This window comes from Culex quinquefasciatus, chromosome 2 (genome assembly GCF_015732765.1).
Source record: "Culex quinquefasciatus strain JHB chromosome 2, VPISU_Cqui_1.0_pri_paternal, whole genome shotgun sequence".
Lineage (NCBI taxonomy): Eukaryota > Metazoa > Arthropoda > Insecta > Diptera > Culicidae > Culex > Culex quinquefasciatus.
This window is the reverse complement of record NC_051862.1, coordinates 220,492,057-220,502,846: the sequence shown is the minus strand read 5'-3', so window position 1 is coordinate 220,502,846 and position 10,790 is coordinate 220,492,057. Positions and strand designations below refer to the sequence as shown.

The window sequence follows — 10,790 nt, the reverse complement described above, 5'->3', positions numbered from 1 at the left end:
GTCCCATTTCGTGACGAATGTTAGCCCGCATTCGTTGTGTTTTATTTGCTGAGATCAAAAGAGGTTACAAAAGTTTCTTGTTGACGCGCTTACCTGACTTAACGATAATGTAGATCAAATAGATGCTGCCGATCCAGCTGACCAGGATGGTGGCCGGCAGCACGAACCGGTACGAGGCGCTGTTACCCACCGGGATGAGCACGCTGATGACCGTGGGGACGTTCTGCGGAAAAAAAAAGTATCCTTGAATGACTCCCTCTTAAGTTGTGAAAAATCACCCTCTCAACTCACGCTAAACTCCACCTCCTGCCAGTCGCAGTGCTCGGCCCGGTCCAGCTTGTCGTAGTCGTAGATCTGGGCACTGCTGGCACACGGAAACCGGTGCGTTTCCGTCCCCTTCAGTGGTTGGGCCTTCCCGTTGACGCCGCGGTTGCACTGCAGATGCAGAGAGGGGCTCTCGATTTGGATGCGCTCGAATCTACAAACAACCCCTACTTAGTTAAATTCGATTGAAAATCTGTTAATCAAACCTACTTCCTCTCGGACGGATCGTGATAGCGGAAGTGGATCGGCAGCGTGATGTTCACCTCCCGGCGGACGGTCTCGAAGAGGTACACGGAAAAGGGGCTCGATTTGCTGGCCGGTTTCTCCACATCCACGTAGAGCGGAACGTAGCTGTTGATCTGGGGAAGGGGAAATTGAGGAACAGGATTTTATGCATTTAAGTTTCCCAAAAGGGTTTTGGTTTATGCAAAAATAATAATGCCAATGGAAGTATTGAATGAATGGTCTCTGCGATAAAATTCACATGGTGGGCCTGGCCCAAGGCGTACCAATATAAAAGGTATGGCGGATATTTTTTCCCGCAATTACCGCAAATTGCTTTTCTATTTTAAATTTTAAAATATTTATATTATTAATTTAGAAAATAACTAATAAAAATATTTATAATAGTTGAAATAGAGTGAAAACAGTTGAGCACCACTGCAATTTTAGGGAACTCTACAAATGTTTAAATTATTGAACATTGATTGACCGATTTATTATTTTAAAAAAGGACAAAAAGTCCTATTTTAAAAAATGTAAAAAGTCATAAAATTAAAGATTTTAGAGCATGCTGCATGTTTTGTTCAACTTTTTACAGAAAATATAGCAAATTGTTTACCTTTTTGAACTTTTTCATGTTGGTCAGCTGGTCGGTGTCCACGTATATCGCGGCCGGAAATTGCTGAATCAAAAGCAGCTCGCAGGACATCCTGCCCACTCCTCCAAACTTTAAATTGTAGTGAATGTCCCTTAAAAATCAAGTAATACAAATTAATTTTTAAAATCAATATTTGTAAGAAAATTTCACCCTCTCACCTGTGAAACCCCGAATGGTGAACACTCATGTAAAGAAACGCACTGAGGCCTACCGCTTGTCTACAAAATGTTGCGACGAGTGCGACTACCAGCAGATGCCTCATCTTGATTGTTTTACATGCAAACTATTCGCTAAAATACGTAATTTTACAGAAAACATCAACCTATCTAAAGTTTATCGCGACGCGAACAGAGTTGTAAACAATCCGGCCGCTGCACTTTGTTATAACAGTTTGTGGGCTGCTGCTGCATGGGTGTTTGCGCCCCCTCTTAATCAGTTCTGCAGCGCACGCCACTGCCTTGTTTGATTAAAAGCTTTTCTAATCGCGACAGTCATCTTTCTTGTTTTTTTTTCCATCAAATTCGAGGTTTTCTCCGGTGAATCCGCGTTCCGTCGTCGTCGGGAGTGTGGCCACCGATGTGTGTGTAAATGTTACCGAAAGCCAAGATGCCAGCGCTCGCACGGGACAGTCACGTGGTGAAGATTGCGGTGGAGTTCGAGTCCGGAATCCCGCAGCTGATTGAGTTTGACCAGCGGACCCCTTTGTCGTCGATAATCGAAGGTTTGTGTTCGTTCTGGGTGATTAATGATTCGGAATCGTACGCGTTGCGGTTTGCGGACGCTAATAATTACGTTACGGAGAAGAACCGACACGACGTGAAGAATGGTTCCGTGCTGAAGATGGTCTTTTCGCCGTCGAAAACGGCGGGGGAGATTCTGGCCAAGTTGCAGGGAGGGAAGCTGGACGAGATGACCAGGGTGTTGGCCGATTTGCCAGGGCTTAGTGCGGACATTACGTTTGCGTTGGAGTTTATCAAGGAGCACGGGCTGAACTTGATTATTACGATTATTGAGGACACCGGATATCCGGTTAACATTTTGAAAATGGCCTTGTCTTCGTTTGTCAAGCTGATGGACCATGGCACGATTTCGTGGGACATTCTGCAGCCGTCGTTTATATCGCGAAACATTTCCTTCCTGAATGGGAGCTTTAACGCGGAGATTGTCCAGTCGGCACTTTCGATTTTGGAGAATATTGTCCAGAACAGCAGCAACTTTGCGCTAGTTGAGAAGGACGTGACGCTGGAGGTGCTGCTGAAGCTGCTGCAGGACGCTCCGTCGCACAACACGATCGCGCTGATCAACGCTCTCTTCATCAAGGCGGACAATGCCAAACGGCAGAACATTGCGGCCACTTTCAGCTGCAAACAGTATCGCTCCATCATCAACAGTGTCATCACGACCAACACCGGAGCGGAAATCTCCCACCAGCTGTACGTGCTGCAGACGCTGACTCTGGGTCTGCTGGAGCAACGTATGAAGACTCCGATCGATGCCCAAGATCCGGATGGCCAGGAAAAGATCAAGGAACTTCGTCGAATCGCGTTCGAAGCGGAAGGCATCGACCCGATTCCGGACGTGACGGCGCGTCGTGCCCACGGCAGCTCGTACTCGACCTATTACAAGAAGTTGGGCTTCAAATGTGACATCAATCCGGCGCAGGACTTCCTGGAGACTCCGCCTGGTGTTCTCGCGCTAGACTGTATGGTTTACTTTGCCCGTAATTACACCCAAAGCTACACCAAAGTGGTTCACGAAAACAGCTGCCGCGCCGACGAGCACGAGTGTCCCTTTGGCCGGACCAGCATCGAACTGGTCAAAGTCCTGTGCGACATCCTGCGCATCGGTGAATCCCCCTCCGAGCACGGCCAGGAGTTTCACCCGATGTTCTTCACCCACGATCACCCGTTCGAAGAGTTCTTTTGCATCTGCATCGTCGTGCTGAACAAAAGCTGGAAGGACATGCGTGCCACGACCGAAGACTTTGTCAAGGTGTTCAGCGTGGTCCGCGAGCAAATCACGCGCAGCATCACCGGACGACCCGCTTCCCTCGAGGACTTCCGCAACAAGATCAACACCTTCACCTACAACACCATCACCCAACTGCGCCAACAGGAACGAACCTCCCGTGAAGAGTGCGAATCAACCGCGTCGGCCATCGTCTCGCTCAAGGAAAAAATCACCCCGGAAATCATGTCCCTCATCAAGGAGCAACGCCTCGGCTATCTCGTCGTCGGAACGCGCTTCTCCAAGTACAACGGAGGAAAGCGCGAACGGGACAAGTACTGGTACGCCCGACTCTCCCCCAACCTCAAAGTCATCCACTACGGCGATTGCGACGAAAAGAACGTCCCCACCCTCGAGGAACTCAACAGCAAACTCCCCGTCATCGACATCCGCCAAATGCTCGTCGGAAAGGAGTGCCCTCACATGAAGGAAATGCGTGCCAAAAAGTCAACCTTCCCGCTTGGATTCTCCCTCGTCACCGAGTCCAGCGACCAGCAAACGCTCGACTTTGTCGCCCCCGACGAAACCACGTTCAACTACTGGACCGACGGAATCAACGCCCTGCTGGGAGCGGCCATGGTCAGCAAGCAAAAGGACGACGACTTCGAGACGCTGCTGTCGATGGAGATCAAGCTGCGCCTGCTGGACACGGAAGGGGTGGACATCTCGAAGGATCCGCCGCCGATTCCGCCAGAGCCGGACAATTACGACTTCTGCTTCGACAGCTAAGGTAATCGCGTGCAATTTTTACATATCTTTTTTTCTGTTTATTTTGAGTATTGTGGACCCCGCCACAGATGAAGCCAAAGTTTAAAAAGTTTTGTGAAGAAAATATGCTTTTATCATACATTTAGATATCAAAATTTTATTTCCACTTAAGATTAAAAAAATATCATTCCACTTGGTCTGAAATTATGTTCTCAAATAGACAGCAGTTGATACAGAATCTACCGCACAAAAAAAGAATCAAGTAAAATAAAATATTGAAGGCCCAAGAAAACGCGTGGCAACTTTTCTCAGTGCAAAATTGTGTTCGTGTTGTTAGCTCAACTTGCGTGCAAGTTTTGCTGCAGCTTTCCCAATCGGCACTGTCAGGTATCGCATTGTTCTCCCCTTCTCCCAGCTTGCTGATACCCAGTCTAGACGTTCCTTCAAAGATCTGGCAGAAGTCTGACAAAAATCTCAACTCTATTTTGGCTGGATTTTGCGAAAAGGTGTTTGTAGTGCTGTTGTTGTCAGTTCTAACCGCTTTAAGTTGCGCATTCTTTTTGTGACCTAACCCCCAAGCAGGGTTGCAAGGTTTCCTGATAAATCTTTTTTTTTATAATGCCAGGTAAATCTTGGGATGCCAGATATTTCACGTGTCGGTCAGAATAAAGATTCATAATTGTTTGACAGATTTTACATTTTCTGACAATTTCGACCATATTTTCAATTCAAATGTTAGAGTTTAGTTAAAAATTCATGAAAAACAGTCAATATTCATTTTAATTAAAATGTAAATTCAACCGTTTTAAGGCCAAAAACTTACATCAGCCATCAGAATTTTACAAGCTTTTGAATTCGTATTCATTTGTAAAATTTTCGTCTGCCAGAATTTTCCAGATTTTCTTCCGGTGTATGGCCAGATTTCTAGAGTAAATATTCAAAACAACCTATGAGTCATGTGTTTCCTAGGCAGATAGGACCTTATGAAAATTTAATCTAGATTTTTGCAATTTTGACCCTACCCCCGAAAAAAGTTGACACGTATAACGGTGCGTGCGCTTGAGATTGTTGGAGAAAAATAAAAAAAGGTTTAAATATTAGAAAAAAATATCAAACATTCGTAATCAAAAACTTTTTAATTTCAGAAATTCAGACAAAATGTGCAAATGCAAACGCAAATTTCAGTCGCTCAGAATAAGCAAATTCAAATTATATGTTTTTTTCATCAGTAAACGTCAACTCTGTACGAATTGCTGCCGAAAACTTCATCTTTTTTTTACGCGATTACTAAAGATTTTGAAGAATTACTATATTTTACTTTTTTATAAATTTGAGTTAATTTATTTACTTCTAGGGAAAATAATGTTTTGATTTTTTTTATAATTTAAATAAAACTTCGTCTCAAACTAACTCTCTGTTCGTTCTTCTAAAATTCCGACATTAAACAAATATTAAATTTATTCAAATTTACAACGAGTCATTCCTTTTTTTAAGGTTAAATTAAAAAAAAAGAACGAGCAAAAGAGCAATTAGGAGATCTGAAGAACCTTTCAACAGATATAATTTCAGTTGCCATTTTACAAATAGGTACACGATGTTTTTAAATTTTTATGTTTTGTGATATTTAAAGTCAAACTCCATTTGATTTATGCAATTTGTTAAGAAATTTTATTTCTCAAGCATTCAAGCCGACGGAATCTGCTAAACATTATGTAAAAATCGTGATTCTCTCCAAAAATACGGCCTCATTATTTCATAGGGTTGAACAAATACATCTGCTGCTGTCTATTTTGGGTTGTGTATGGGAATGGTTTGTCTGCTAGGCTAGAATGAGATTTACACAATAACAAAAAAACACGTTCTATTGTGCAATTTATCGAAGCTACGTACGCTACACACATACATATTTAGCACACACACACACGTGTGTGTGTGTGAGCGCATTTCGTATTTTACTATAATGATAAATTGTTCAGTATTTAATATTTGTTCTATGGTAGTGACATGCTAGAGAGGGTAACGTAACAGTTGGTCTTTTGATGGATTAGCTACTTATTATTTTCAGTTTTCAACAAATATATAATCATTGTTTAACATCTATTTTAAAGAGTTTCTTTTATCTGATAGCGCGCTAAGTTTATGTGTAAGAATCATAACAAATCCTCTCGATCCGAATATCGACTATACTTAAACGTAAAACATTCGATGCATGCATTATTAAACTAAACTCATTAAATATGTATTGACAACAAAGCAACAAATACTGGAATGGTAGCGTAAAATAGACAACGGAACACAACTTTATCGTGTAGGTATCGAAACATTTGAAAAGTATAATAAACGTATTTTATACCCAATGAAAAAATTGTTCATTGCTTAAAGTCGAAATTTGAAAGAACTTCATTTTTGCGCTCTTTTTTCGTTTCGTAAGCGTTTCTCTTGCCCTTTTCCGGCATCCGGTGTGTATTTCTGTGTGGGTGTGAGAGCAGGCAAAGTTCAAAGTGCGACTGGACAAAAATGGCGCTGCTTATTAGCTGCTGGTAAGCCGTTTCCGCTTCACGCTGCCGTTGTGGGATCAAAGGTTCTCGTCCTGCATAAAGTCCTGCAGCTCGTCCTGGCGGTCCGGCAGGCACACGAAGAACTCGAACAGGTTCAGGATGGGACCGCGGGAGAAGGGGTTCTGGTAGCGGCCGCGTTTGTCCCGCAGGTACGGGTAGCGCTTGTAGTTGAACATCTCGTTCGTGGTCAGGTTCATGCAGGCGTGGAGGATCTGCGAGAAAATTGTGTTAGTAGAGTACATGAAATTATTTGATATGTAATACATACTGAAGTACAAGTTAAGATCCATCCTAAACCGCAGAAAACGAATGCTTCGACTAAACCGAGTACGTAAAGTAGGCTGAATCCCTCGATCATGACGCAATAGCAGGCAAAGTAGATGGTAAATGAACAGTTGATCGCCACGCTCAGAACAAACAGAAGGAACCACATCCGGTTTCGTAGTCCGACGCAGTTATATATGAACGGACAGTGGTGATCGAAGTAGGAGACACAGCGGTTACAGATTCGGCAGTGCTTGGCCCGCAACGGCCGCAGGCATCGACAGCTGTGGCAAAGTCTCGACAGAATCACGTTACGCTTCTTCCACTTGTCAAAGTACGGAATCTGCTTGATGGCGCGGTAATACGTATCGGAGTTTAGTGGGATGTAACCAGGATCACGACGATTTGCAATAACCCAGCTGATCCACATGACTGCATTCCAGTAGATGAAGCAGTAGTGCGAACGACGCAATACGTTCCAAGTTATTGGGATGCACTGGAAGAGAGAGATTTTTAGATTTTTAGAAAACATACCTATAAAGCAATGAGATGTATTCATTACCCGAATCATGTACATCGGATAGCCCCACAACAGTACAGAGAACAAAAACAAGATCAACGGTCCCTTTGAAGCTCCAGCTCCACCAAAAAGCAGACTCCAGAGCTCCGAGATCGGTGGCATCCAGCGAGACTTCTTCTTGATCTCGTTATGCAGCAACTTGACCACGTCGTTGTTTCGGTGACTCTGGGCCAACATCAACGGAGTCTTGCCGTTTTTATCCCTCGGTTCCAGCTCCAAGTTTCGCTTTTCACACAAAATTTTAACGCACTGCAAGTTACCCGAAAGACAAGCTAGATGCAGCGGTGTTGATCCAAAGTTATCCGTTTTTTGTAAATCTACTCCAGAGTACAACAGCAGACGGATCAGGTCGGCGTGACCCTTGTAAGCTGCCCAATGCAATGCAGTATCCCCGTTGATATCTGTCAGATGGTTCTGGGCTCCCATTCCCAACAGATAAGCCGCTGTAGCAGTTCGTCCATACATGCAAGCGGTCATCAACGGAGTCAATCCTTTAAAGTCCGCAGCATTTACAGCAACTCCAGCCTGAAGCAGAACCTGCACCACCGCAGCATGACCCTTACGACAGGCCCAATGAATCGGCCGCGGACCTTGCGTACCCAAGCATGGCAAATCCACAGGCGCGTTACGTTCAACCAGATATCGCATCATCTCCACATTACCATCCAATGCAGCCCAATGCGCCGGAGTGTACCCATGCTTGTCACGAGCACTCAACGCCTCCGGACCGACCTTCTCCACCAAGTTCTCCACCTCCGAAAGCTCCCCCGCCTTAATCACATCAAATATATCATCCATACTGCTCTGGATCAGTATCTCCGTACTGTCCAACAAATTACTATCCTGCGTCGGAGTCACATCTTCGGCCGGATGCGCCGGATGCGGGTGTCCGTCGTCGTCGTTTTCCATAAAATTGCCGTGAAAGTTGCCGTTTTCCATGTTGCATGACGCCGTTAGGGGAAGGGCCCACACCAGCGTGCGGGCACTCTCCCCCGGACTCGGATGCACTCGGGACTGCGTTTTGATGGATTGTTCGCTCAGCGCCACGGTAAATCACGGAACCACGTACACGCGCGGATTTGGGGGAGGGGACTCAACTTCCGGACTGGGGGTTTTCAGGGAGTTGAGTTCAATTTCTTCCACAAATTGTGGGATAATCAGACTTGTTTCTGCACAAAACCTTAGCCCGTTAGAAGTTTTAAAACAATAGATATTTTATTCGATCTAATTTGCCATTTAAACTTCTTAAATTCACAAAACTCTTCTCACCACAACTAGAGCCAACTTGTCTGCTGTTGGAGAATTTTCACGAGTATCGATTTTCATTTGGGGGCTAGGATATGACAAAGGACCGACCTGCGCAGTAGAAGGCGATGATCTCACGTGTTTAGAAAGTGCAGATAAAAACGAAAACCGTTTTATGGTCCTTGTTTTTGGCTGCGTTGTGGTAGGTCCGGTTCCATTCATGACCGGTTTACGGTTTACGTTCATTGATAAATTTGGAAGATGTGTAGTACAGTAAGGATTACGTTTTAGTGTTGTCAAGAAATGTTTCTTATCATTTGAAAATAGAAATAGTTTTGAGCAGATTAGAATGGTATTTTTTTAAGTTTTTACCAGTCTAATCTGCTCAAAACTATTTCGCTGGGTTTCATTTATTCAACATGTTTTAACTGATTCTGAAATATTTACAACCTTCTGAAAAGCTATTTAGGGCCAGTTCGCTCCTCACAAGAAAAGGGATCAAGAAATAGCTTTACGAATCGCAGAACAAAAGAGAGGGAACGATTTCTTAGGGCTTTTCTTCATTTTTATGGACAATTGTCTATCGAGAAATTAAAAGTGAGAGTGTGTGCGTGCAACATGGAGTAAAAATTTTCGAAGTGCCCTAGAAACCTTCACAGCAACTGCACAGAAAGTTTAATTCCATGTTGCACACACTCTCACTTTTAATTTCTCGATATGGGAAAGGACTAGAATTTTCAAAAATGTGTCCGCGCAGAAGGTTCAGGTATCAAATCCCGGTCGGTACCTTTAAAATTTGGAATCAGGAATTTGAATATGAATAAAAACTAAAATGAATCAGGTGGGAATCGAACTCACACCTTTGGATTGGTGGTCTGGGACGCTAAGCTGTCGGCCATCAGAAGGTTCACACTCTTGCAGTGAATTGATCCGTAGTGTTGAAACTAGTTATCTTCTCATATTAAATACGCGCTGATCCCTGATTTGCCTTAGGGGATTTGAAGTCTAAATATAGATCAAGTTTCCTTCAGATGCTTGCTTCTATGTTTAGGCGGAGCCGAACAATGCCCAGCGACCTTGGAATTGGACCGCAAGGAGCTCTGTCATTCTGAAATGGGTCGTTGGAAGCAGCGCGAGGGCTGTCACCACCTAATACCCGGGACTGAGATAAGCTGTATCAGCATTCGGCATATACACAGTCTGATACAAATTATACTTTCCCATAATCTCGCTACCGGTTAGCGGGTATTGGATTGGACCACACACACACACACACACACACACACACACACACACACACACACACACACACACACACACACACACACAAACTTTGAAATTACAGAATTTTAAAATTTCTAAGGATTTGGGACATTTTAGATTTTAGAACTGAAGAATTATAAAGTTTTAAATTTTTAAACATCAGAATTTTAAAATGATAGACCTACAAGAAAAATGTAATCTTCGAATTCTTGACTTAAATAATTTTAGAACTTCTTTTTTTTAATTTAAAAATTTTAGAATTTTAAAACTGTAGAGCAAGGGTCCTGATTGCTCAAAACCAACCACTCCATTCGCGAGCACAAGTAGCAGGCGACGCGATACTGCCCTGATGAATTCCTACCGTTTGTCACTCTATCACCATTCGCTCCCGAACACTCTCTTTTCTACTCTTCTCTCTCTCTGATCGGCTCAGTCTCCGAACGGTTCAGACAGGCCGATCGTCTCCGATCACTCTGAACTGAAAACATTTTTTCTCTGATGCGCTGCGTTATACTCATTGATTTGGGTTGCCTAAAATCAATGTTATTAATTAAATTGTGCATTTATTTTGATTTCATAACATTATAGACACCATTCAAAGAAACTTCCACCAAGAAAAAATCAAATTGATGGCAAACTGAGGGCGTGAAGACAAAAAGACTGCCGCGCTGGCATTTTGTGAGAGTGGCTCTTCGCTGAGCATGGTAGTGTGTGAGTGTCGTCGAGCGACGGAGTAGGCAAATATTTACACGATGTATTTGTTCGCTGAGTGAACAGTTCGGGCCACTCGCTGGCTGCTTGCGAGACTCATTCGCTCATGAATGCTAGCGGGTTGGAATAGGCGACGAATGGATAGGCGATGAGTGAGTGGTTTCTGTTCATTGAACCGAAAATCAGGACCCTTGCTGTAGAGTTCTATAATTTAAGAAATTTGAAAATTTTAGAATTTTAAAATAATAGA

At 43.6% G+C, this 10,790-nt stretch overlaps 3 protein-coding genes across 3 annotated transcripts; 1 reads left to right on the top strand and 2 right to left on the bottom strand.

Moving 5' to 3' along the window:
• Position 1: 1 nt before the first annotated feature.
• LOC6035775 (phosphatidylinositol-glycan biosynthesis class X protein) lies at positions 2-1,588 on the bottom strand. Its single transcript, XM_001845848.2, has 5 exons — positions 1,363-1,588; positions 1,166-1,295; positions 535-683; positions 292-478; positions 2-223 (listed from the first exon to the last, which is right to left on the bottom strand). The coding sequence occupies exons 1-5, from the start codon at positions 1,464-1,466 to the stop codon at positions 65-67; spliced, it is 729 nt and encodes a 242-aa protein (XP_001845900.2). The 5' UTR covers positions 1,467-1,588; the 3' UTR covers positions 2-64.
• Positions 1,589-1,677: 89 nt separating this feature from the next.
• LOC6035774 (engulfment and cell motility protein 1) lies at positions 1,678-6,284 on the top strand. Its single transcript, XM_001845847.2, has one exon. The coding sequence runs from the start codon at positions 1,793-1,795 to the stop codon at positions 3,938-3,940; it is 2,148 nt and encodes a 715-aa protein (XP_001845899.2). The 5' UTR covers positions 1,678-1,792; the 3' UTR covers positions 3,941-6,284.
• On the bottom strand, positions 5,569-8,652 carry LOC6035772 (probable protein S-acyltransferase 23). The gene is made up of 3 exons (XM_001845846.2): positions 7,304-8,652; positions 6,746-7,237; positions 5,569-6,689 (listed from the first exon to the last, which is right to left on the bottom strand). The coding sequence occupies exons 1-3, from the start codon at positions 8,258-8,260 to the stop codon at positions 6,495-6,497; spliced, it is 1,644 nt and encodes a 547-aa protein (XP_001845898.2). The 5' UTR covers positions 8,261-8,652; the 3' UTR covers positions 5,569-6,494.
• Between the last annotated feature and the right edge of the window lie 2,138 nt (positions 8,653-10,790).